Source organism: Aulonocara sp. 'chitande type north' Nkhata Bay, linkage group LG22 (genome assembly GCF_057382095.1).
Source record: "Aulonocara sp. 'chitande type north' Nkhata Bay isolate Kocher_YH1m ecotype deep benthic linkage group LG22, A_spYH_male_GT1.1, whole genome shotgun sequence".
Lineage (NCBI taxonomy): Eukaryota > Metazoa > Chordata > Actinopteri > Cichliformes > Cichlidae > Aulonocara > Aulonocara sp. 'chitande type north' Nkhata Bay.
In genome coordinates, this window is record NC_141364.1 from 23286683 (window position 1) to 23314337 (window position 27655).

Genomic DNA, 27655 nt, shown 5'->3' on the forward strand with positions numbered 1-27655 from the left:
TGTCACGTGGGCCCGGGTCAGCCAGTGAGGTACTTGTCCTTATCCCTTTAGCTGGTGACAGATTGGTGTTTGAGGGGCTATTTAAATTCCAAGCACTCGTCGATCAAGGTGACGCGCGTCGCCACTAATGTATTGGCCGAGCAAACAATGAGCTGCGAGGCAGACAGCGGTGGACAGCTTCGGGGTCGCATGAAGAGCGGGGCCACTGTTAAAACTGTTTCTTCTAAGCTCCACTGTGCGCTCTTCCACGACCACAGAGGGAGATTAACGTTTGTCCCTCTGCACCCTCGCCATGAGGACGACCTAGCACTCTGACCTCAGGTAGGTATTTTTGGAACAGAGACGAGAATAGGTGTGTGTGTGTGTGTGTGTGTGTGTGTGTGTGTGTGTGTGTGTGTGTGTGTGTGTGTGTGTGTGTGTGTGTGTGTGTGTGTGTGTGGTGACACGTGCGCATAACAGTTACGATTTCATGTGTATAACGGTGTCATTATCTTCTAGTTGGATGGATGGGTGGATGGATGGGTGCGTGTCACTGCCACGGGCTATCTGTGGGCTATTAATGTCACATTCCCTTGCGAAATGTTTCACTTCATGCGTGAACATTGAGAAAAATATTGTTACAGAGTGACGGTGAAGGGAAGCAAAAGACAGAAAACGTATCTCCCGTCACAGACCGCCTTTTTATTTTGCACAACTTTGTTTCCCCATCAAGGTCGCATTAGACGTATATGACTGCTCGCTTTGCCGGGAGGTCACAGGTGATGAAGCGACAAGACAACACATAGAACATTAAGATGATGTGGTATTAATTTCTTTCCACCCTCTGCTCCGGTCATAGGGTCTGCTATCCACCCTGATTTCACTCCCACATGTATTCATTATGCATGTATAGTGATCAAATGATCTCATAACGCCAGGCCAGTCGTGGAGCTAATGCATCCACATAGCCCGAGGTGCAAGTGTGGGCTGATTATCCTGTTAAGTTCATCAAATAAAGCTGTTGGCGAAATTAATGCCCACGACAAGCGGCGTTGAGAAGGGGTAGAGCTTGTGCGTGGGAGACTGGCGGCAGCGGCAGCAGATGCCCAACCTCTCACTGAGGAAGCAAAAGGAATGAAGCGGGAAGAAGGGAGGGAGGGAGCGAGTGAGAGAGGCTCACAAGGAGGGATGAGCGCCCCCAAAGGTCGCATGTGGTCATGCACTCGAAATCTCCAAATGTTTTTAACCTCTGGAGAAAATATATGATCGTATTCTTGGAGATATTTCATCGCTATACATTCCAGGGAACACTTTACGCAGCGGTGGTTATGGATCAAAGACAGCTGGTGTTTTTGTCACTGTATCAATTATTTACAATTCTTTGCGCTGCTTTGACTCCACTACATGTCAGAGGGGACTACTAGAGCCCACTGTTTACGCCTCACTTTTAATTAAATAATACAACAGTGTGTAAAGGCGCCCCACGTGGACAAGCACATCATTCAGATGATGCTTACTCGTTGTTAATAATAAGGATCGTGCAATAATGTGAGATGTTATGCAGCAATACCACATAATTACTTTTTTGGAGGTGTTCATTCACTGAAGTTGTTCTAGTTAAAAAATTTGACTGTAGTCTGATATTGTGAATTTTAACACAAGTAAATGATGCGGATGCTTCTACCACTAGTATGGCAAATGAAATAGAAATGCATACCGGTAATCGCATAACGATGATACTTCAAAGTGTTTAAAAGATAAGAGGTGCAAACTTCCCACCAGTTGGAGGGAGGGGGGAGTAGGGTCAATACCCTCCACCCATCACTCCCCTCCCTTTCCTCCGTCTTCCCAGCTGCCTGTGAAAAAGTAGTGAGTGGGCGCAGTGGATCTTGCCTTGCCTGATTATGGAAACTTCGCCAGGCCTCGGAGCTTTCTTGGCTCTTTGTGTGTGCACGCATGTGCGCAGACAAGGCGCGCTCTCTTGGAATGATTTGGTTAAACTGGCCCTGTGGTTAGTCAGAGTGCAGGAGTGCAAGATCTGCTCCCGCTTTTACCCATACATCCCCTCCTCTCCTCCTCCTTAAACTCAAACACAGACCACTTGCTCAGTAAGACTAATGTCCAGCCAGTCAATGAGCTGCTTATGGCTTCCAGATTATTCGATAAACGTTGGAGCCTCTGAATGTCGCGCGTGTAGATGAGTTTCTGGATCGATCCGTGCAGGCAGGCTGCCTATGCGGCTTTCCCTTCTTTCCTTCTTTCTTTTTAAGCATGTTGCAGATAAACCTGTTTAAGTGGACTATAACTTTTTTTAGTTGAGCTCATAAGTGTTTCCCAAAGTGAAATCAGGTGCAATACAGCACAACAAGACACTTTATAAGCCCTTTAAAACAAGTGCAAAAGTGATTGTAAAATCCCCCCCAAAGTACAGATACTTTCTTAATAAAGTACGCCGTGATGGCCGACTCTGTTCAATGCAGCAAGCAGGCTCTTACTGGTAATTATTTATCTGATGAATCGCATTTAGTCCACGAGTAGTCTGTTTTGAGTTTAGTCTACTTTTAACACACGAGGGAAAGTGTGCGACTCATAACCTGAGCAGGCTGCTACCGCTGCTGCTGTCGCCGAGCCAGAGCCGTGTTTAAACAAGCTATAAAAATGAATTATTACCAAACGCATGCAGAGAATCAGCCCCTTTTAGCCCAGGAATTGGGGAGTCCCATATGAAAATGTAAGTGGGGTTTTATTTGTGCACATTACGCCACAATTGGTCTCCTTAATGTCCGTCTCATTCATGCCACGGAGTGATTTATGAGCTCCTGAAGGCAAACATGGCTCGCGTATTTGCCTGCAACATGCATACAATGTTAAGAGCTCTGTCATGCCTAGATTCGTGTTGCCATATTTGCTGCTTTTCCCCCCTCTCCCACTCTCTCTCTCTGCAAAATAGTTTGAAGGAGAAAATAAAAAAAATCCGTGTTGGTGCTTAATCAAACAGTGTAAAACCATCTTTTTATGTTTAAGTGTAAATGCGAATTATCCAAAAGATTTAAAGAAATGCTGCAATTTTTCAGTGTTTTTCTTTTCAGTTTGTGTACAATTATACGTCATTTGATTTAATAAAAAGTGTAACCTCCAAAGTTTTAAGATTTCAGGAAACTGATTTAATTTTTTTATGGTTCGGCAAACTTTTCAAAGAAATTTTAGTCCTAGGGAAAAAAAATTACACCGTGTGTGCCTTCAACGACACTTCGAAGTCTAGCCTATTTATATTCATTGCCAACCTGTTGTTAAATTTGCATAACGTCTCTATCTCTCCATGTCCTACTTCTTAAAAATTATTTTTATTTTGTATATTTTTCTACATGAATAATTCAAGCAAAAAGAAAAAGAAAAAAAAGGAAAGTCTGGAAAATGGATAATAAATCACTCAAACACCAGAAAAAAGAAGATTGTAGCAAGTTAATTGTATTCTAACAAAAATATCCAAGACATTGGAAGCTATACAAAAATAAAAAGGACCAGGTTCCATAGGCCTAATATTGTATAATTATTCACAAACACTCATAATTTCCATTCCAAGAGAACAAGTTGTTATGGTAATTACAAGCCACGTTTAAGCTGCTTCAGTGATTTAATCTCATCCTTACCTTGTATTAATCGTCAAGTCAAATATCAACAGAATAAATGTGCCGAATATACAAATAACATCGGGGTTAATGTTGTTGTAGCCTGATATTTATTGTCCCGAAAGAAAGAAGGGAAAAGGGTTATTTGATTGATTCTAGTTAATAGTTCAGATGCTGCAAGTCGATTGTAGTTAGAGACTCCGAGAAAAAATAGAAACTGTCCGTAGAAATGTCCACGGGGCTGTCCAGAGACTCTGACAAGCTCGGCGAGGCTGCATCGGAGAGCTGCAGGCAGGAATCCGAGGAGAAAGGTTGAAAATCGTGTAAAGAAACATCCAGGGCCGGGGGACTGTCGCCATTGTCCGGGCCAGATGCCGAGCCGGGGCCCATTGTTGACATGCAGCCCGGAACAGTGGGTGACGGGTTGGGAAAATGTTTCAGATTTTTGTCATTGCTGTTCAGCGGCGCAGCAGCAAAGCTCATCGACTCTCCATTGTGGAGCTGCTGTGTGTTGTTTTGAAAGGAGCAGGTATCTCTTTCCAGTAGGGCCCCGCTCTGCTCGTACTGGGGGGCCTCGTCCTCTTCCTCGCTGTGAATGCCGTCCTCGGCGCTCAGCCCCTTGCCGTCCCCGTTGTGGTTCTCCTTGCTCTGGGTCTGCCGCTTGTGCTTCATGCGTCGGTTTTGGAACCAGACTTTAACCTGCCTCTCGGTCAGGTCCAGCAGGGCCGCTATTTCCACCCTCCTGGGCCGGCACAGATACTTGTTGAAGTGGAACTCCTTCTCCAGCTCCAGAAGCTGTGTGTTAGTGTACGCTGTTCTCAGCCGACGGGAGCCCCCTCCTCCCCCACCGCTCTCCACGATCTCAGGCGAGCCTAGAAAATAAGCGGCACAGTAGCATGGGATTAAAAACGCAGGACCCAGCAGTTACATAACCCTGCTGCTCATAAATCTAACGTTATGGCTATCACAGTCCACCAGAGAGTGGCTCACAGCACGCTGCAGCAAAATGGCCGCTGGAGCTATACTGAACCAAACTTATACAGCGTTCACCACCCCCCTAAAAAAAAATCGTCGCTCTGTAAAGATCTTCATCAGATTGTTTTATAGATAAAATAAGGCTCAGCGTGAGCGTGAACTAAACTCAGTGCACTTTAGAAGCAGTGAGGTCCAGGCTGGTGTGGGATACTAATGAATGCTCCAGCTGCCCTCCTCGGCAAAGGCACTCCATCACTCTTCATTACTGTCACACATCAAAACTCTGCCTCGGCTAGGGGAATAAATCATCTTACATCACCAAACTTTACCCAAACTTTTTTTCGCTTCCTTTTATTGCTTCACACACAATAACTGCAAAGCAACAACCATAAATCTGCCACAATGAACCGACTTAAAGCCTATTTGTTGTTTTGAGGAAGGGCCTTTGCAGGTCTTCAATTTAGCACCAGAGAGTGAAGATAGATCACAGCAGCTCTTTCTGCTTTGAAATAACCCACCTTTCGGAGAGAAGCACACGGGTCCGTTGGAGATGGTAGTAGCAGTGGAAGTCGGCAGGTGGTTCCTCTTGGAGGCTTTCTTCTCCCGCATCCATGGGTACTCCGGGGGTAAGGAGGCGGTAGGCAGCGGGCTACATCCGTCGGGGCTGTGTCTAGGCCGGCCATGCCGCGGATGGCTGCCCGGGTTGAGGCTGGGAATGGTCTGCTCAAAGGGAGGAGGAATCAGTGTCGGGCGTGAAAGCGTCGAGCTCTTGATTGATGAACTTTGAAATGAATCAGCGACAGGGGGGAAAGATGTCAGGCACTCAGCAAGCGACGGCTGACTATTGATAAAACCGCTCTCTCGCTCGAATTCGTAATTCATCTCCTCTCCCTGAGAGCCGAGGAAAGTTTGCACGCGTATTTCTTAAAAAATATTGCAGCTCAGTGATGACGAAAAATTAAAAAAATCATCAAAAAAAATCTCCTTGTGGTGTTTTTTTTTCTATTTCACTGATTACGGCCGTATGGGGACCGAGCTGCTATTAAACTATTGAATTCATGGAGACAAGGTTGAAATTGGACCGAATTGCCTGTCACATGATTACCTCTGCCCAATGACAATTTGGGGTTTAATCAAAAGAAGCCACTGTCTGCCTGATTGATCCAAAACTCTGGTGAAGAACGCCTCGCTCAGCTGGGGGGGACGACTGTTTATATTTACATCTTTGTCTGCTGAGTTTATCCTCCTCTCGCCCTGCAGTCCACTCCACTAAGCTACAAAATGTGTTTTTTAAGAATGGCTGACGCGCTCACTATTACAGGGAAAGAGCACAGCCTGGGTGCGCGGATTCGTGCACTCCTCTTTCTCGTCTTTCTCGTATTGTTTGAGGATGTCAGTGGAGAACGCCCCCACCACACACCGCACACACACACACACACACACACACACACACACACACACACACACACACACACACACACACACACACTTCACGCCAGTAGCCCAGCTATTCATACAATCAAGAGTCAGCCTTCAGAGGTGGAAAAAAAAATGAAACGCTCAAAACTGATTTTGAGATTTCTCGACAGAAACAAACCACAACAATGAAGTCTGTTCACTGTGAGGTGAGTTTGGACACCAGGATGAATGTGATTCTTTAAAGGTTTCATAATAATGACATATGCAGTGCATCCGCTGGCATGTGCTGCAATAAAAAGGCCCATCCATAAAGTTAATACTGACAGATGGCACGTTCAGACCATTTCACCAACCCATAACAGTGGTTGAACATTTACAGCTATTGTGCAGAAATTTGCGCAGGGACACACAGGCATGTGTTATGCATATGCGCTCGCAAACAGTGTTATTTTTGTTATTATTATGATTATTATTATTACTATTATAGGCTTTTTATGCTGACTTGACAGATATGATATTAAGGCACATGGCAGTTTCGTTTATTCCACAAAAAGGTATTATAATGAGGTCATGCACGCCCGTGTACGTGCAGCTACTAACAAATATTATAGTAAACCCACAGGAGCTTTTTCTTTTATTATCATTGTTGGTGTTGGTCACAATTTTCGATAACTAAAATCTACCATAATTACTGCCTTTGCACATCTTTGAAACGGTTCCTTTTTCATATTAAGCAGGAAGCCACTCCACAGGCTAAGCCTGGATTTACTGGAAGGGCACTGGTTACAGTGCTGAGAAAGCCTCTCATTGTATTCCCATTATCATTTCTACCTGAAATTGCAATGAAGCAAACACAGTTACAATCGACCACTTACAACGAATCCATTTGCAGCGTTATTATGCGGATGGAAATGTTATTGAATTGCCCTTCCCCGCCGTGTTTGGTTTCATGCCTCTTCCAGAATAATCTGTGAAAACCATGTTTGAGATATTTTTTTCGTTAGGCAGCACATACCGTATTTTCATTTTTTAAAAAGTGGCTCGGTGAGTAGGAGATGGAAGAAGAGAAGTGGTAGGCTTCTCTCAGTTTGTTGCTTATATACCAAACAAAGAGTCCTGGAAGCCTGCGCGCGATCAATCTTACTCGCCAAAAGGTCTGACAGCTCGGTGCCCTCACAACACATTTAAGGCTTCTAACTCTCTGCCGGATCAAATGCAGGCAGGAAGCCGGTGAGAAACACTGGCCCCTCAGATTAGAACCAGTTTCTGTTCACAGACATAGTCTAGCTGTCGCTGGAGGGATATTTTTAAAGATAAATACGAATCCAGCTACACGAGATGCCACCATTTCCTTTTTTATGAGGAGGCGGTAACGCGCCAGCGGTGAGTAGGGCGAAGCAGCGTGTTCACCTGGCTTTTATCTTTGAATTCTCAATGCGTTTTAAACTACATTCACTTTTCGTTTAAGTAGCATCTGAGAAAGCGGGGTGACGGACGGAGTTGCTAGGAGCAAAGACGGATGACTTTTTTCGGGGGAATTACGCACAGGCTTTGTGTGAAAGAAAAGGAGTGGGTGGCTGCATTTTAGTGGACCCCAGCCTGTCCTACACACTTATCTTTATAGCAGGACTGATTTAGAACCACTTTCCCACGGATGTAAGATGCCCAAGTCTTCTCTTTCACTTAAAACTATATCAGCGTGCTACCTATGGGTTAAATCTTTGCCTTGTTGTTAAAGCGCGTGCACGCGTGTGCGTGGATGTCTCTGTGTGTGTGGCTGTGTTGGATGCAGAAATACTCAATCCATCAGCTTTTTTTTTTTTTGCAGTGACACACCATGGTTCAATTGTTCTAGTTTTGCCTGCTAGCCATATGTCAGGGCCAGTAATGTTCATGCCCACTTAAATCAATCAGTTTGGCCTGAAATTATAATAATAATAATTATTATTATTATTATTATTTAGTGCAAAATTAAAGAGAGCAAATAATGTAGCAAGTGTAGAAAAAAGTAGGCTTGTAAACATTGGTTTCGAAATAAAAGGAGCATGTTAAACATAATGATGTATACACTGTCCACATTTAGTTAATTGCACACCCAAAGTGTAGTCTTTTAGTTCCAGCTGTGTCTCTGTTGTATACTGGAAATTTATAAATACTGAAAATGCCTGCAAAAATTCTAGGACAGATATTAAAATGATAATACTAACAATAATTCTTGTAGCACCTTTTTAATTTTATAAAAGTAAAAAAAAGAATATAATGTCCTGTCTTTGAAAAAAAAAAACCTTTTAAATTGATAATTCCTTTTGTTGTAGCCATCTTCACAACGGAGCTGCTTCGTACCGAGCTGGCTTTACCACTCTGGCATCTGCAAATCTGTAGAATAATGAGACCAATAAGCCGCGTTATGATTCTAGTTCAGACTATATCCTCTCTGACCGCATTTGACTGACTGAAAATATCAGCGGATTATTTTTTAAACGATTTCTCATTTAGCTTGTTGTCTTCTTGCAGATTCTCCAGAAGGGCCCCGGTGACATTTTTATTATTATGGATGTGCCCACGCAGATGAGAGGAGGGGAGAGGGCCACCCTGGAGTTTTCTTCACCTCGAATCAAGTGAAGGGGAGGAAAATAAAATAAAATAAAATAAAATAAAACAAAAAAGAATGCATCGTTTATTACGCATTTTTACTATATCTGCCAATATTTGCCTGCATGTTATTGGATAATATTTATGGCCAATATTCCACGTTATGTTGTATGAAAAAATAGAAATATATTGCCACTTTATATGTGTGATAGGCTACTCTATGATTTATTATTGTTAAAACATTTTTGTTTCTTTTCTTTTACGTCTATTTGCCTGACTATATATTTGGAAACTGATTCGATTTTTTTTTCACCTCCATTTTATTGCAGAGAAACCTAAAGATGTGTATTTATACTTTTTAGTCCACTTCGTGATTTGTGATCGTGTGCAATGCTTCTGCCAAGTCTAAATTAAAATCGAAGGCTATGCTTTCGGTATATTTCAATTCTTTTATTTATTTGTTCTAACTGGAGCAGCATGGAATGTATGACATCGAAAAAAAAGTTTGTTTCTTATTACTTCAATAAAGAAACAGCTAACGTAATATGTCCTTCTTTTCCACCCTTATTGCATGACTGATTGACTTTTACATTCGCTGAGAAAAATAAAACACCTCCTTCGAAGAAGAAAAAAATGGAAACATAGCCTCTAACAGGAACATGGGTTTTCTGCTGCTGAGGAGCTAATACAGACTAACATGTATGGGCTGAAAAAGGGCCGAGACGCAAATTTTCCACCAACCTTCTACCCACACAAAGATGGAGGGGGTGTCAAATAATACTAAAGGACTCTTTCATCTTTCACACCAAACAAAATAAATAACATTAGAAAGTCCAAAAAATGGAACAAAACACAAGCAAGGGGGAGGGGTTGCCTGTAAGCTTATGACCCTTGCTTTTGAAAACGTATTTTCCCTCTTAATTCCAACTCGTGGCTCTTGAAGGACGCTTACACATAAGTGCAACAAAATGCAAAATGCAACAAAAAAAAAAAGAGAGAGAGAGAGAGAAACATAATTCTTCAATTGCGGATAAATAAGAGGACGGACAAATTCACATTGAAAATTGATAACATGTGTTCATAATACCCTGTTTGAGTTTTTGATTAGAAAACATTTAAAAAAGATTAAATAAGTCTATGCATATACTGCGCCCCCCTCCCTCCCCTCCCGCGTACAGCCCAGATAAAGGTCTCTGTGAGACAATGACACGAGCAAATTCAAGCAAGTCGTGATTATTTTTCCTACGCTACTTCACACACCAAAAAAATTAAAAAGGGGAAAAAACTATAGGGAACATAAACAAAAGTAGAGAGATTGTGGGAGCCGTGAGGAGGCGCATAAACAAAGCAGTAATATGTCTGGAGGTGGATAAGACAATGGGCGGAGTGATCCAGGCAGCGCCACTGCTACAGATGCGTCAGTTTGGGCGCTTCCTGGATTCTTCCCTGAGAGTAGTGCGGCGTTAGGTCTGTGTACGTCGGTGTTGGATCACACACTCCGTGATGCTGACTGTGACCCATTGTGATTGCTCCATTATACTCCATGTTTGCGGACGGTGGGTGCGTAAGGTGGGCCAGACCGAAAACAGAGGCCCCAGAACTGGGCATTGAGTCGATGTAACCTCCGCCGACATAAACAGGGCTGCCTTGCATGTGAGTCCCGTAACTGCCATTGCCTTGGAGGGGATGCGCGTCATACTCGGGCGTGGCAGAGTCGTTCCCGGGATACCTCTTCTGGGAGGGCGGGCAGTTGTTGAGGGAGTTGTTTAAAGGAGGGGGGTATGACGTAGGCATACCATATGCGTTTTGATGAGGTTTACTGTAAGAATTCGGCGACTGGGATTCATATGGAACACTGTTTACGAGAGAATGCATAGAGTTGAGGTATCCGCCTCCCACACCGCCAGCACCAGAAGCTGGGCCCACGGGACTGCGCGGGGACTGTCCACCGGGAGAAGGCATCATTCCGACGCCTTTCTGATCCTTCTTGTATTTCATCCTGCGGTTCTGGAACCAGATTTTGATCTGTCTCTCTGTGAGGTTGAGCAGGTTCGCCATCTCTACCCTCCGGGGTCTGCAGAGGTACCGGTTAAAGTGGAACTCCTTCTCCAATTCCACAAGCTGAGCGCTAGTGTAAGCTGTCCGGGCCCTCTTTGATGCTGCTGACCCCGGGGGGCTTTTGTCTCCGGGGCAACTCTCCACTGTCAGGATGAAGGAGAGGATGTCAGTCAGTAATTCGTTATACAGAGAGAGGTACAGAGGCAAAGACAGGAGAGTGAAGGCGACATCATGTGACAACACATAGCTGTTAGCAAACTCTGCGATCAGGAGGGGGCGGTGGTGTTGACTGGGGAGTTTACTAAATAAGTTTGCCCACTTAAATATGTATCATAATGATCGCTAACACTAATAACGTGCGTATGTGCGTATGTTCCAAACATCTCAATATTTCTAATAAACCCATTCCCCTATGGCAAATCACAGGAGTTATCATCAAGGCTCCATGAGCTAGCTAGTTACATGCACAGCTTCACAGACTTCCAAAAATAAAAGTGCAACTGGACAATAATGGCTCAGTATCTGATATGGAATCAGGTAACCTCAGGTTTACTACTAAAACATCTTGACCCTAATTTCCCCCCACAGTTGCAGGGTAGCTCACACATAATGCAAACACAAGCATTATGTATTCCTCAGGGTGTATATAAAACAGTTCGCCTTGCCCTCACTGATAAGCTTAAGAGGCTGGATCTTGGCTGCAGAATTGCAAGGTGCTAGTCTACTTACTGTTATGGCAGGCGGCCAACATTTAATAACTATCACTGCCTTTCGCCCAAATCTAAAGTAATAGCAATGCAGGATGACATAATCTGGTCCATTGTGTTATGTTATGGATGAAAAATAAGTGATCACGTGGATTTGACGTAATGCCTTAGAATCACACGATTATTACCGGATCGGTTTAGTTTTACTTTTTTGACGACTTGATTGTCAAAAGGCCACTTAGTTTAGGTCATGCAAGATCCTAACTGTAACGTATGTGTCAAGCACTATGCATCTTTCCTACGTGAGTAACAGGTGCGTATAAATAATTTTCATGATAAATACTGGGCGTTCTTCGAACTCATTAACGCACCCTACCAAGCACAATTCAGGCTGAAACCAGTCTGCTTTGCATTTTAACTAAAAAAAAAAAAAAAAAACAGAGCCCTGATCCACCCGATCCGGCCTGAGTTGTCCAGTGAACAAAGAAGTTTCTGGAATTAGTATATGCGTAAAATGTAAAGGACTTTCCAAAGTTGTTCATAAAGCCTGGGCTTTTATATGTTGTATACGTCATGAAGACTTCTTAACAGCGTAACAAAGTTATGAACATTACGCATTAACTGAAGACTGCTGCTTAATTTATTAAGAAAATCCTCCAGCTCGCAAAAGGTCTTTGAAAGCAATTCTGAAATTAACTCTTCGTTATGGAAGTAAAAATAAGACTCTTCAAACCACTACAGTGTCTTCATCTTGACAATGAGATCTCAATAATAAGATTTGCCGTTCTTATAAACCTTGAACGTGCATCAAGGGTTTCCATAAATCGGCTATGTGATGCTGAAAACAAATTAAAAAAAACCTTTGGTGCACTTGAAATAACTAAACTTAATGAAAAGCGCCACACTGCCTTGCAGTTCAGCGATTGCACTTGGTAAGATCCTGGAATGTCATTAGATTATTACCCATTTATTTTTACAGAAAGGAAGAAGAGTTGACTACCCAGAGCTAAACTCAGAACCCCTGACCCCGAATTTCCCTGGCGCCAAAACAGCAGGTTCTACCTTGCGTGCATGAACGTGCGTAAAGGGTTGGGACTTGTTAAAAAACACACAAAAAAACACCTCTCCTGATACTCATGAGCCACGCGCCTTTGCTTCTATTAGTGCACTATAACCTGCACACCGAAATTAAAGCATATAGCCACTGAATTTACAAAATAAGAAGTTCGTGGGAAGATGTGCATTTCGAAATGTTTAGCTTTCCTCTAAGTAAATACGGACCATCTCCCACACATGCACACTGACCCACAGAGTTTTTCGCTAATCAAAACAGCAGGACAAACTGAAACAACTGTTGTGTGTATTTGTTGTCTGTCCAGGACCATTATGAGATCAGAGGAGAGGTGTGTTTACAGTAGGGACAGGTCAGCTGCAGGGCAAAAGAGACAACAAATGGTGATATCTACTGTTAATGTGGCATACAGTTTTTCCGCAGTCTAAAACGTCATATTGCGCAAATAATTTGTAACAATCCTTACAGATTTTGACCAGGATGCAGTGTAGCCAGTCTGTCAGTTTACACTGCACTTCACTACAACTGCAGTGTAGAATAAATAAATGTAATAGTAAAGGGTATGTGTGGGATTATGGTAATTATACATTACAGCAATAGCAATGTAATTCAATGACACACTGATTATTAATGATTTAAAACATTTAACAACTTCCTGTCCCCGATGCAGAAAACACACCATTGTGACCTTCCCAGGGGAAGTATTGTTCTGTTGTGGGCCCACCCCCCTTTCCTCGTAAGCCCTTACCTGCTCACCCCCTTGTGCAATGCATCCTCTCTAAACCAAACTTGAGCAACTTTCTGGTTGCAGACCAACAAAGAGTGTGGATATTAGAGGAGCAGTCATGTTAATGCAGTGAGTACCTGAACTGGAGCTACTGGTGGGTTTCTGCTTGGTGTTCTGACGGGATTCCTTCATCCAGGGGAAGATCTGCTTGCTGCGAGCGGTAGAGGTCGGGGAGTCGTTCTTGGCACTGACTGGTTGGTTGGATCCGTTGCTTGTGTTTTGGCTGATAGCACCGGGGGACTGTGAGGGAGGGGGTGGGCCTGATACCGGCACCTGCGGTTGATTGCTTTCGGGATGAACCTTAGACTGCGCCGCCTGAATGGCTGTGGTCCTGTCGCAGCTCTCCGCCATCTCCCCGGGCTTTTGCAAAGCCACGGAGCCGTCAGGAGACTGCAGGGAGCAGGCAGGTCGATGGTACTCACTTTCCACATGAGAGGCCCGGGGATATTGGACCTGATTGGCATCATAACTGAAGCCATTTGCGCTTTGATATGGGTAGCCACTGTAAATTGCGGAGCTGTCGTAGTAGGTTGCCTTTTGCATCTCGCCGTTTCCCAATATTTATTTCAGAAACTGACAGGGTCTTGACACCCTTGTAGAATAACATTGGCACCCCGTGGTCACGTGACGCCTCTCCGCCAATGGCCTCCTTGGGTGAACCTAGGGTTACAAGAAGCACTGTGAGGAGAAGAAATGGTGGCGATCCATCTTACTTTTCAATGCAGCCCTGACACAGGAGACTATGGAGGCAAGATAGGGCCAACAATTCTGTGGACTATTACCGTTTACCTTATGGCTTACACGGGGCACAGAGGCACGCACTAACCTTGTATTACCATCTGTGGCGAACATAAAACCATTTTAAAAGCATTTCAGACTGTCAAATCATTTAGAAACGCGAAAAGACGACGGGTGGCGTTTTAAAATATTTGATTCTAACTAACAGTGAAGCAGAATATAGTTAGAGTAGGCCTTATGGAGAAATGCGCTGTGGAAATAGCTTGTTAGAGGGTTACCACACAGGAAAATAATATTTCTTTTACACTGTTATTCTACCAACAGGGCTGTCAACGGTGTATCTAATTTCCTGTATAGCGAGTGAAAAACATACCGTCGGATCCACAAACCTTCAACCTTTTATTTTTTACTTTTAGAAAAAATTCATAATTTTTAAGAGAATAAAATATCCCTGAGCTTGCCACATAGTCTGTCTCTTTTTTTTATCCCCCCCCCCCCCTTTTTTTTTTTTCTACGTTTCCTCATAATAGTAGAAAAACTGTAAAGGCCCAGAGGAAACCTGAAAAACCGGCCGGCGTCCGTGCATCTCCATGCCCATGGTTTGAACTTTGTTCCATAGTAGGCCCATAATAATGGCTGCTGTCGCTGTCTGAGCGGCGGCCGGTCGCGGTGATATATGAGGGCGGGGGGGTCAGTGAGCCGGGACTGCCCGCTCGGAATGAGCGGCCCGGTGAGCAGCCAAGCCCTAACAAAGCAAGTATTAAGCAGACAGAAACCCGGGGATGGTACAGCTAGAGGCTGCTGCTGGAGCACCATAATTCATGTAGGTAACCTCGGGGAGAGACTATAAACTATGATAGACAAACATCACTGCTCTTTTGGGGGAAATCTTTTTATAATGGGACATTAATGGGACATTAACAATGAGACAGTGGATTGAACAGCTATTATTATTATTATTATTATTATTATTATTATTATTATTATTATTATTATTATTATTATTATAAAGCTAATGATTTTCAGTAGAAATAAAATATTCCCATTCATTTTCGCATTTGCTGTCTACTCTGTAGATTCTATAGATTTAGCCATTATACATCATTTGAATAAAGCAAATAAATACATTAAATTATATATATATATATATATATATATATATATATATATATATATATATATATATATATATATATATATATATATATATATATATATATATATATATATTGCATTTAACACAGTTGAGATTTTAACTGATGAGTAGGGTTGTTTTATGTCTGATAGCAAAAGTTACCCGGGCAATAAAAATGATTTAAAAACAGGGTTTAAAACAAAAAGGAAGCCCTCTTGCATGTTTCATAATCCATAGCCCCGAAGCAGACACATAACTATGCGATGCATCATCATAAAATGAGCACACGGAAAATGTAAATGTCGAGCAATTCTGGCCTGTGCCGTTCTGCATACAATAACAAAAAGCAAATCAGTTTCAAAATGCCCTCAGCGCTGTTAAACCGCAGACTGAAAGGACGTGTCTTCACCGTGTCTGCACTCGTGATGACCGGGAAAAGATATCACGAAGCTCTGTGGTGTGTATCTCCAGGCGAACCATTGCGATAGTCATAAACGGCAGAGAAAAGAGAGACAAAAGACAGACTTGAGCTCTCTGCGCAGCCCCTCCGCTCCACGCTGGAGAAATCCGGCCGCCTGACTGTGTGTGTGTGAACTCTTCCTGAACCGAGATCTAAGTCATACGGTGATAAATCACCGCGCGACATACAAACTCAGCCATTTACAACCGAGGGAGCCTATTCCTGGCCTGCTTACCTTATCCTCTTACGACGAATGCAGAGCACCAAGCAATATTTTCTCATTCAGCGACGAAATCGATCAAAGCAGTAATCCAGAGAAAAGTTTAAAGACAGGGCTGACTGGGTGAAGCAGCGGTAGCAGACTGCGCCCTGCCATACACCGAGCATTAGCAGCCACAACAACAAAAAAAAAAAAAAAAAAAAAAAGGAAGAGCCAAGAGAAGCCCCCTTTTTTTCCTCTTTTCCTTTTTTCCTACTCGACGTGGACGGGTAAACCGAGATTACGAAAGCAGGCGTGAGCTGTCGGGTCAACGAGATAAGACTTATCTGGCCCCAAGATTGAATGTATCGTCCTGCTATAGAGCTATGACCAGGGCTTCATAGCAATATTAAAGTCGGCCAAGGCTATGCTGGTGTATGTGATCCTTCACTAGTACCATGCAGTCACCAGTGAACTGCCCCGAACCAGAGCGTCACCATAGACAAGAAAAATTATGCAAATGAAGTAGCGCCTTGGAAAGCCTGTTCAAATCAAGTGGTTGCCTCTCCTCCTCCCCCAACCAAATGAGGTAGTGCGTCTAGAAGAAAAAATATATACATATATATATATTTATATCTCTACAAAAATAGCACAGTCCTTCCCTAAAGTGTTTTAAATCTTTTCTGTTATTATGTACTCCGTGGCCTGCAGTGGAATTATGAACCCAGTGAATGAGATGGGGGGAGAGAGAGAGAGAGAGAGAGCTGGAATACAAAGGAATAATCAGGCCCCGACCATGCTGCATTTCCATTTCCATGGGACATAAAGGGCTTCTATCCACGGCTTAATCATTAACCCGCATTTCTGCACATTTTGGCAAAAAAAAAGGAGACAACGGTGCGTTTTCATTTTCTGCGCCAGGTACGCCCTTTATGGCTTTTTAACACGAGAATAAAATAAATACCGAAATACACCGAAATACTGCGCACACGCCGAGACGCTCTCACACACGCACACACAAATATCTGTACATATAGTTGTGCTTTCAAATAGCTGAGATTTATGAAAGCATGGCTGATCAAAGCTGTATTCGATTTATATCAACCCCCTCCAGTAGCATGGTGTGAAAAATGGGCACAAGTTTCATCACCAAAAGGCAAAGTGGAGGACATGCAGCGAGGACCAGGGGAGAAGAGAGCGGCAGCAGGGGGAATCCCTCAGCATATTAATGCTGTCTTTTGCAGCCAAAAAGAAAGCCTGAGAAAAGTAGATTTATGTCCTCTCAGCTTCCCCGGGCTGTAAACACGTCCAGAGCTGCAGCTTCTCTGCTGGTTTCAGGCTCTGGGACAAAATTCAGTGACACAATTAGAAACTGTAGAACACACGGACGGCGTGGGAGGTTGAGTGGGACCCAAAAATTCACATGTGAGGGTTTTTTAAGCTAACTGCGCTTTTTTTGCCCCCCCAACCAAAAGTAGCCAGTCTGTATAATTATTTACTTCTTTGTGTTGTGCTAAAATGCTGATTCGACTTTCTCTTTAATGTGGCCCTGAGGAGAGGGTTAAAAGTCAGCGGGGCTCGTATACTGCCGGACATAATAAGGCGCAAAATGTGGGAAGGAAAAAGAAAAGAGGAAAAAGAAAGAAAGGAATTTTGATAAAAGAAAAAAATATTTTCAAAAACTTCAGTTCTGTAAACTGTGGCAGCTAGAAGCAGATGGCTTTCACAGAAAGTGGTTTTTGAAATGAGTAAGGCACCGCTCCAAGAGCTGCGATTCCTCTCGTCACTTTTATAGTGACAAATTGCACCACAAAGACAAGTGGAAGAGAAGGAATTATTGCTCTCGGGCTGGTCATATTGCTGCTACAAGGAAATGTACAAGCCATAGGCTGCTTCTCTATCCCTGCGAGTGCTTCGGTGGGCGTGTGTGGTGCTTATTAGAAATTGAATAAGGATATCACCATCAAGCATTCATAACACAAATCAATAAAGATATATGGACTTACCGAAGGCAGTTCAAGGTGTCTGGGAGACCGTGCGTTGGCCAGAATTTACTAAGCTGGAATTCTGCAACGAGGAGTAGAACAAATATTAACATTTTCTCGGAGAATGATCCAACATTTCAACGATTTTGTAAATTAAATTAGTGTGGGTTTTATTTTAAATCCAGGGCTCCAATATACTGTTAAGATCGAATGTAATTATAAATAATAAGGCAATTGTTGTTATGCGTGCGTTGTTTAGGCCCGCGCGTCATGACTTAAAAAATTAAAGTCAAACATAAATCTTTAAAAATAAATAAATAAAAAAGAACAAATGAAATTAAGTCATCTTTTATTTGGGATTATTTGATTAAACTGCAAGATCCAATGAGACGGGGTTTTTTTTTGTTTTTTTTAAACAAACTATTTTTAGTCAAGTAAAGATATCTTTACAGTTTAAAGGAAGCAGTCAATTTTAATTCATTTTAACATAAAAACACAGACTTACACACAGACAACGTCAGTCTATGAAAAACAAATACACAAAATAGAAAACAGAAAGTAAAAGGCCAAATTCTGATATTCTTCGTGGACAAACAGCGTTACAGCCACAAACGGCTGGTTATCAGCACAAAATCATAATAACATAAAAATTGGCCTATATGCAAATAACGCATTTGTTGTTTCCCTGCTGGCCGGCAAGCAATTTCTCCACAAATGGATCGAATAGTCATTAGCTCTGGCGCACCATCTTCCCCAAGTCCCCGCGCCCATAAATCAAGCAGGAGCGCCGTGACCTCAGAGCGGCCGCCCGGTCCTGGATGGCACTCCGTCTTCCATTATATCCTCGTTTCCCTGGCGGAGCGACACAACCCCACCGCTTTCCTATACTTTTTTCTTTCTTTCACGGATCTCATTTTGATGTATGATTTACGCACAAAAACGTAAAGCAACGAGATGTTTTGTTTTACAGAGGTGCCGAGCGCTTTGACTATTATTATTTATTTATTTAGCTTTTGCTTGGAAGCCGATATTTAAATGGCTGCTTTATTAACACAGGCCTCTTAATCCAAATGGTATAGCTCACGCTGTTAAAGCAGCAATTAATACTGAAATCTCCCCCCCCCCCCCCCCTTTTTTTTTTCGCGCTTCTGTTTAAAGTTTTGGACTGAAATTTAAGCTGCATTTATCACAGCGTTGGGCAAACAAGCATAAACTGGAACAATGTCTCAACCTTAATGACCCAGACAAATCCTTAAATGGTTATGCATACAATCTGTATAAATCGCTCTGGTCTAAGGTATTTGCTTCGCTCTGTTAGCTGTGATAACTGAGATATTAATACATAAATGAAGCTTCTTGATATGTGTCAATTTGATCTCCCTGCAAATAAAAAAAAAGAAGAAGCCCTGGACCCTTTGTTACTGACCTCTGCCTCGCGCAGCAATAACTCACGACAGTAATGAACAATCAGCGGAAATACCTCAAAATAAAATCCATCCTCCCAAAGCTCGAGCTCTGACTCCGTCCGCGTGGAAAAACATATCCGTCCGTGACAGCAGAATACATCCACAAACCCGGAATCCTCTTTCTCTCAGACTGCCTCTACTTTCTTTTTTCCTCCCCTGGATAAACAAACTACAAAGCCAGGACTCCCCTCGCGGAAAGTGGGGGTAACCCGCATATAATCTGCATCATATGGCCAGACCGGGGCTCCGGTTTTCTTCCCAGTGCCATAACACCGCGCAGTATTATGCGCCGCGCTCACGTGACGCAACGTCAACTTAAATCCCTTTTATTTGAGCCCGTGAATCATTAATGGAGGCAGTCATTGCCCCCGAGGAGAAACGGATCAGTTTGGAGGGAGAAAAAAGAGGGGTATGTGACACTGCAATGTATCTGGCAGAGGAGCAAGCCTCTCGCAGGGCAAGCAGCTTCTTTTTTTTTTCCACGTGTCGCCCATTCAGGGGTAAAGACTGTTCTGTCAGTTTTAAAGTGCCATATATTTGGTGCCTGTTAGCAGCTGAAAGAGCTAATCCTGCCGTATTATGCTGAGCTTCGAGTGCACAGCAGCCCCGAGCCACACTGTAACGAGAGTGTTTTGCGGAGTAATAATTCGCGTTATGTATGGGGATGGCACCCCCACTTCTAACACACACACACACACACCTTACTAAAAATAATTTAAGAGTGGAATAATAATTACTCCTCGCTGGCAGTGAATGTGCTTTTTTTCCTTCTCTGTAACAACACAGTCAGGTTTGAGAGGAGCCTTGCAGAAAACTCAACTCAATATCGCCCCCCAAGTCCTAATTGTCAGACTCGTGCTTTGGCACCACTTAGTCAGCCTCTGGTCCTCCATCAGCAAAGTCTGCACAAATACAAACACGTTACACGTTTACCTGTCCTACATGAAGGAGGCTGAGCGTCTTGGTGGATGTGAGGGCTGCCTGTCAGTCAGCAGAGAGCGGAAAGCGGAGCTGAGGTGACCAAAGCGCGGCTGCTCGACCCCGCTGATCAGTACATGGACCCCCATTAGACCTACATGCACTTACGCGTTTCCTATGAACAGCTGAGTGATGGTTGAAATTACAAGCTGGCGCAAAGGTTAAGGGTTGTGGGGGGATTTTTTAAAATTATCATTCCACCATGTCTGCCTTGATATGAAGCAGTTTCTATATAAATAGTGTACCACCGTGAAATACATCCGCCTTCAAACATTCCAGGTACTGCCAAAAATCCCAGCCTGGAAGAGCTTTTGTACTTCACGGCACCGTTTGGCGCTTGTTTTCCGTCAACACTGAAGCAGCAGCGGGCGTGGAAAAAAATTCCACTACAACTATTAATCATTTGGGGCGGACATAGAAAGCATCCCCACTCCCACATCAGCTTTTGTCCTCTCAAACTACAACTTGAGCGGTAAACTTTTAAAAGGCAGGAGCAGAGGAAGAGCCCCTCTTATTAGCTCACCTTCCTCACATTTAACATTTATTTTTTAAAAGAAAAATAAGGATAAGAGTTAAGAGAAAGAAGGCTAAATTTGCACTTTAGGCTTTGGAAGCATGAATGTGAAGAGATGGGCTCTCTTTCCTTTGTTAAAGCAAATGCTAATTTTGTTTAATGTCTTCTGTAGATTTGAAGCTGTCAGCGGATTTATGGCTTGACACGGCCCTGCTCTGGAAGACAACCCCTACGCCAGCTTTTGCCATCGCACCTGAACTTTTCCCTGACCCAGGACAGAGGCATGGAGTCTTGAGTGGAAAGTTATTTGGAGTTCAAAAACAAGGAGAAGTTGGAAATCAAAAGTCCTCAGCTGGTAGCCTACTGATTTCACTTTTTTTCCCCTAACCTACTACTTTCCAGATTTGCATTTAGTTCCGGAGAAGAAGAAGCAGCAGAAGAAAACAAAGCATAATAAAGCAGTTAAAACTTTCTCCTTGAGCCAAAAGTAGCTGATTGATTATGTTTTAAATCTCGGGCTGTTTTCGCATTAAACAACTGTATCAGAGGTATTTACACAAATCAAGGCTCCTTATCACTGTCAGCGAAGAGGAGTTAGAGGCAGAGACCTCTGGATATTAGCCAGACGGCGGTCCATATCTTCCCACAATGTTGACACTGGGAGCTCTTAACAGCCAGGCTTGGGTTACCGACACTCTCAGACCAAGATAACTCTTTCTGCGAGGTTTACACAGCCCAACATCAAGGCTAAAGCAAAATTCAACGCCTGAAGCTGAGGGGAGCCACCTCTGATGAGCCCACACCAACACTGTGGCGGATTAGGACGACTGACATGTTTTTGCATGAGATTGTTGTAATAAAGATATTTTAATTTACATGTTGAACAGACTCCTGGCTTTTTTTTTTTATTGGAAATGACCCAGCAAGCTTTAGTTGCAAGTAAATTTTGGAAATAGCCTTATGTCCACAACAACAATAATAATAACAACAACAACAATAATAATAATAATAATAATAATAATAATAATAATAATAATAATAATAATAATATTGTGTTCACTCTCACTGAACTGTCCATTTATTTCTTACACTTAAGGGTTTAAAGCAATATAATCATAACGCTGTTTAATAATTGCTATCATCATTCCAGATTGCTATTAATATTATTTTACTTTTATTTATTTTTATTGGGATGCGTGGTTTAGTGCATGCAGTTATTTGGAGCTGAACGTTGCCAACATAAATACTGACTGTTTATTTTGGTTCATTAAAATCGTATTGCATAGAAGCGTCTCAGTTGCCACACACACAGAGAGACACAGAAACACACGCAGTAGATTTTACCTCTGCACTTATATGTGTATTACTTATTTTAAAACAGATTTGTGTTCAGTATTTAAAAGCAAAGTTTAGACTGAATGTGACCATCGTAATGCTCTTGTTCTTGTTGTCCATAGGAGGTCCAGTAAGCAGGCTAAATAGTCTACACTTACGTAGCACTTGGTAAACTAAGCGCTTTGCATTGTCTTTGCAATTTGGCACCTAAGCTCCAATGCACGGTGCTAGCCTTCAACTGGAAGCAGTTTGGGATTAGGTGTCTTGCCTAAGGACACCTCGGCACGTGTGGAGGGGTCGGGAGATCGAACTTCTAACACTACGATTAGTAGCCCGTCTGCTCGAATACCTGAGCTACGGCAACCCTGTATGCCAAAGGCGTATATATGTATATTTTCCAAACAATACAAATTTATATGGATCCGATTTTAGAATTGATTTGAGGACCATAGAGAGCAAAACGCGATATTAACAGGAAAGGTTTGTTTGCATTGGAATATGCAGTGACATGCACAAAAAGATCATGGCGCAAACTGCACTTCCGGGATATTGTATGCAAAATTGTGATATCACTGCAAAGCTAAAAAATAAATAAATAAAATAAAATAAGAAGCAACCATGTCTACTCACAAGTCATGCCGGTCTGTGTCCAGCGGACAGAGTTTTGTCAGAGGAGAAGAGATCTGACTCGCACCCTGCGGATCACTTCAAATGAAAATAAGTCAGAATTTCACATCTATTTCTGACCCCGGGGCATTCATTATTCAGCGAGTCACGTGAACGGGCGAATTAAAATTTCAGTACATTGGAAGTGACCTCTATTCGCGACTCAAATGACTTGAAATCTGTAATTTATGCAGAATTGGACTTCTTGGAGTCTGCGCAAAATTGGTGCCAATCAGCCTCAGCGTCATCTCCTGCACAGTTTCCATATCTGAAGCAACTGCTGCACAGTAATGGGGAGCTTCAGGATGTCTGCGGCAACATACAACACATTTTTTTTTAATTGTGGTAACATTCAATAAGCAATGCATACACGAAAATGTACAACTATCTATTTCTCACTCTGAGGATTAAAAAAGAAAAACACTCCAATCAATTTTGCATTTATTTCATTGCAGACCCATCCTGTGTGCAGTTAGTGGCATAATCAGTGGGCTAAAACCATCAGTGCCAGCATACTAAATAACATCTATCCGTTTCTGCTCATATCTGCTCCCTTTCTTCGTCCACGTTTCAGTTATTATTTGCAGGAGAGCTGTCTCATGCCTCCGATTCACACTTACAATCACAGTTTTTGTTTCCGCGCCCTCTTTGGGTATCCCGTAAATGAGAAGAAAAAGCTCTTGGAGTTCTCGGTGCTGATATATGGTCTTAACATTGTGTGTGTCGAAAGGTCAAGGGTCAGAAGAAGTGCTCTAAGCCGGTGATTGGCCAGTGCCGGCCGTGTCCCCCAGCTGAACTCTCTATTGTTTGGATGTAGCAGGTAGTGACCAACACTCACACTCTGGTGCACAGCGCGTAATGGCAAGTAAGAACAATATGTGTTGCCGGATACATTTAACAGTTTGGGTTTGGTTTGATTCCCGTGTCAGTACAGCCTATAAAGCTTTGGAGCTATCAGCTGATACCTGCCTGATATACTCTGTCACAGCTCAGCCTAATCCACGAAAACGCGCACGGCGTTCAGAACACTCAGGAGTAACAAAAAGACATAAGACATGCCTTCACTTTGTCAAAGTTTGTGCATGGCATTGCATTTCTTAGGTTTCACTCTAAAGCGATTTTGCGCATTGGTAATGTGAAAATATCTTTTCGGATCAACCGTGAATGTATTAAAACGGAGGTGCGCAATACTATCAAATGAAACATTTCTGTAAAAAACATTTATCGCAAATATTTTCTTTCTACTCTGGCAAAGTGTTAAAAAGTGCAAGAAAACGCAGCCACAATGTTGCCAACATGTTGCAAGGCAAATTGTTCGGGACTGCAACACAATGTGACCACTTTAAGTACGCATCTCAAATGGCTGGATTTCTTACCAAAAGCTTCAGAGCGCAATAGTCCACACACCGAATAGAAATTCAATGTAAACCAAAATAAACAATGTGAGTTCAAAGTTTTAATTTCTGCAAAAAAAATATAAACAAAAATATAAATGAACAAATGAGAATCAGTTTTTAAAAAAATGGCACCTTGAATGTCGTGAAAGTGAAATCCGTATTTGCGGTGACAAAACATCCGAAGCCATGTCAGCCTTATAAGTGAAGCACACATTTATTTCACAAGGACAGATTTATTCTAAACTAGCCTACATCACAACGGCCATTACTGAGACAACATATACAAATATTCACAGTTTAGAACACAGCACAACATGGACGCACTATAGCACAAATAAAACTAGACCATATGACACCAACAAACATAAACTTACTTTGACGAAACGCTTTTCTTATTGTGCCATCATTGTGATTTGTCTATGTACATTAGATGTGAAAGTCACCTGGACTACATTCAACAGTAAACCAACCCACTCGAACACACACATACTACACTGCTATACTCTGATTGATGCCATGCCTCTAAAAAAATTAAAAATTAAAAAATTGAGAAATAAAATGCCGTGTGGTTTTCTAACTGGCATCTATAGAGTCTCGCTAAATATCTTTCAAGTATATTCAAACTTTTCCATGAGCAACAATAAAGAAAAGAAAAGGAAATATCAAAGAGAACATTGAAAAGAAAAAATGAGGTCAAACTTACTTTTTTACCTCACTCACTTTTAACTGCAATTATACATTTCATCCAAGTTTGATGTGCATTATCCTTCTTTCATAATAATAAACAAATATATAAACACTTCAGTTGCCACCCTGGCAATTAAAGGTGAATTTCAAGCTTATATGATGAGGGCGAGGACGACCGGAGAGAGGGGTAAGGGCACAAAGGACGTGACAGGGGCCCAATAGCAGAGGCAAGGTGAAAGAGATAACACCATGTGTGTGTGTAAAATACTGAGAATCGGTCCATCAAATTCCACTTGTGTTATTTGCCATCTCAGTCTGGATTGGGGTTTTCAGGGATGGGGGGTTCGTTCATGCACTATAGACCTGCGGTGCACGGCGTGGGGACAAGCTGCTGGCCTGTTTTGATCTGCTGCTGCTGCTGCTGCTGGGCCCCCGAGGCTGAAGCTGAGGCCGAGCTTGAGGATCGAATCTTAGTGTTGGGAAGCTTGTGCTCCTTTTTCCATTTCATCCTCCGGTTCTGGAACCAGATCTTGACCTGGCGCTCGGACAGGCACATGGTGTGAGCAATCTCCACCCGCCTGCGCCGGGTCAGGTACCGGTTGAAGTGGAACTCCTTCTCCAGCTCCAAAGCCTGCTGGCGGGTGTAGGCAGTGCGGGACCTCTTGGGCACTCCTCCATTGTAACTGGCATTGACTGGGAGGGGGGGGAAAGCCATAGACAGGGAGGCAAGCAGGTGTTACATGCAGGTTGATTGCGTTTACTCCAAAACCCTTAAATCCGCCACTGGACACATTCTAGCTTCGAAAATCGTGCAAGAATTTGTGGGTTTGGTGGAAATTTGCAGTCGCTTGTTCTACACTCTGTCTTGTTTCAGTTTACGGACATGACCTTAATGTGGAGATGCCGAGTGCACAAGTACTCGCATCCAGGGACAGATCAAGCTTAGGAAATGATTAACAAAAACAGCGGGGCTGAATATTACTTTGGCTCGGCTCCAGTGGTGGAGGTAGTTTGGGTTAAAAAGCAACAAAGGCACATGGCCCCGACAGACGAACACAGGCAATAAAATTTACGAGGGTCCTTAATTACCGACCCTGCTGCTCGATAGTCGTAAATTGCTGTTGTAAGGGCTGCTACTAGTGTTGCCTCAATAGGCTTGCGTGTGTTCCAGTGGTTGTTTCTCAGTGGTTCAGTTATTTAACCGTGATGATAACTCACCGCTGCTAACGTGGACCTTTTTCATCCAAGGATAGACCACCGGCTCCTTGCCCTTCGCTACGCCGGGATAGACTTCAGTGGCGAGGCTGCAGTCTTTGCTGGCGTTTGCGCCACCGTCTGGGGCCGCCGTGAGGCGAGGACCGTGGCTCTGTGGAACCGGTTGCGGTTGCGCGTGATGCCCATCGTTGAAATCGTCGAGTCCGGTGGCGGGGACGTTACCGTAATCGTATCCCGATTCTGTGTAGTTTGACCTCGGATAGGATGGCTCTTCGTGATGGGGGAAACCCGTATCTTTTGGCCGCTCATAATAATCACCGGGGTTAGGGATGTATCCGCTCTGCTGATATTCGTCGCATGGAGGAAAGGAAGGCTCGATATAGTTGGAGTTTATCAAGTAGGAACTCATGGTCATTAATTTGTGAAGTGCAACAATACTAATTTTTATCGCGCTGTCGTTTTTCTGATCTCCACAAAACCCTCCTACTCCCTGTCAAATGTACAAAGTTGCCTGGTCACGTGTGAAGAGCCACCAATCACGGCGTGTCCTGTGGGCATCATGTAAACAGGAACCAATGGAAAGCATGGCACTGGTACCACCAACACTGCTTGGACTGGCTTACGTTAGTGTTTTCCTTATTAAATCACGGTATATAAAGCAAAACCAATCAACTAACTTGTTTACTGCACGGGACCAAACTTATGCGGGCGAGGCTTCCTGCGTTTAAAACAATCCGCCTCCCCTGAAACAGAAAGTGGATATGAAATTCAAACCCTTAAGGTTTTTTTCGTAAACAAAACGCCATTTCCAACAAACAGGGAAAGAGGTTGTTGGAGTTTTAATCTGTTGCATCCTAATAAAGAGAAACTGCAGTGGGGGTTAAAAAAAGAAAAGAAGGCCAGCACAGCAATGCAAACTGTAGTGCTGTGTAATATAACAGCCTTCAAATTACTGACAAAGGCACGGTGAATGCAGAAGCTTTACACCCAGCACTGACGAGCCGCTTCTATGCGAGCATCAAAGCCTGCGCATAAAGCTTGCTTGTCTATAAAAACCTAGAAGATCACACATAAGCTGCAAATTAAAAAAAAAAAAAAAAAAAAAAAGCACGGGCTGCTCAAGTTGCACAAATGTGTATAAATGCACGACACCTCCTTTGGCAAGTGCTGTTGCATTAAAAACTCGAAATTGCACCTTTCCCCTTATTTGCCAGCACATGGCAATGATCTGAAGCTATTCCTGGTCTGTTTGTTTGATAATATCACGTTGCAAACTTGGTAAGTGTTAATTGCACGCATTCTGTGGCTTAACAGCCTCTGCGCGTTACATGTCAGGGAAAAGCTCGTCCAAACAGCGGACAAACACGTGAAGGCACCTGTCTTGCATTACAGCCAGATGCCAAAACAAAACATTGTGATTTTAAACCTCCACGTACAGTAAGACCTGCCAGCTCCAACTAGTCTGCACAACAAAAATGACTTATATCTGAGCATTTTTCTCTAATTCTGAATAAATTTGGAAGTATTTAAAACCGTTATAAGGAGCAGTTTGCACAGATTTCAGTGCAGTCCCGCGTTGTAACAGTAACAGGTAAAGAAAAGTCCAGTGTGCCCAGTATTACTAAGAAAGCTATAATAATAATAATAATAATAATAATAATA

At 42.9% G+C, this 27655-nt stretch overlaps 3 protein-coding genes across 6 annotated transcripts in view; all 3 read right to left on the reverse strand.

Moving 5' to 3' along the window:
* Window positions 1–3263: 3263 nt before the first annotated feature.
* LOC147304227 (homeobox protein Hox-A2a) lies at window positions 3264–6010 on the reverse strand. The gene is made up of 2 exons (XM_086280484.1): window positions 5102–6010; window positions 3264–4480 (listed from the first exon to the last, which is right to left on the reverse strand). The coding sequence occupies exons 1-2, from the start codon at window positions 5463–5465 to the stop codon at window positions 3768–3770; spliced, it is 1077 nt and encodes a 358-aa protein (XP_086136610.1). The 5' UTR covers window positions 5466–6010; the 3' UTR covers window positions 3264–3767.
* Window positions 6011–6022: 12 nt separating this feature from the next.
* hoxa3a (homeobox A3a) overlaps window positions 6023–27655 on the reverse strand; it is a 45621-nt gene continuing 23988 nt past the window's right edge. For 2 of the 4 annotated variants that reach the window (XM_086280480.1, XM_086280481.1), the window contains exons 4-6: window positions 17757–17817; window positions 13296–13878; window positions 6023–10795 (exon numbers count right to left, since the gene is read on the reverse strand). In XM_086280480.1, coding sequence (XP_086136606.1) covers window positions 10002–10795; window positions 13296–13761 — 1260 coding nt within the window. In that variant the 5' untranslated portion in view covers window positions 13762–13878; window positions 17757–17817 and the 3' untranslated portion in view covers window positions 6023–10001. Of the gene's footprint in view, window positions 10796–13295; window positions 13879–15786; window positions 16861–17756; window positions 17818–19215; window positions 21603–27655 lie in introns of those variants that run through there. The other 2 variants (XM_086280482.1, XM_086280483.1) reach the window with 2 other exon arrangements.
* On the reverse strand, window positions 24305–26504 carry hoxa4a (homeobox A4a). The gene is made up of 2 exons (XM_086280489.1): window positions 25997–26504; window positions 24305–25471 (listed from the first exon to the last, which is right to left on the reverse strand). Exons 1-2 carry the CDS (start codon window positions 26406–26408, stop codon window positions 25134–25136), a joined length of 750 nt encoding a protein of 249 aa, XP_086136615.1. The 5' UTR covers window positions 26409–26504; the 3' UTR covers window positions 24305–25133.

Coding starts and splice junctions, on each gene's coding strand:
- hoxa4a (XM_086280489.1), bottom strand. CDS start 26,408: ATGACCATGAGTTCCTACTTGATAAACTCCAACTATATCGAGCCTTCC. Junction 25,472..25,996: donor AAAGGTCCACGTTAGCAGCG/GTGAGTTATCAT, acceptor CCCCCCTCCCAG/TCAATGCCAGTTACAATGGA.
- LOC147304227 (XM_086280484.1), bottom strand. CDS start 5,465: ATGAATTACGAATTCGAGCGAGAGAGCGGTTTTATCAATAGTCAGCCG. Junction 4,481..5,101: donor CGTGTGCTTCTCTCCGAAAG/GTGGGTTATTTC, acceptor CTTATTTTCTAG/GCTCGCCTGAGATCGTGGAG.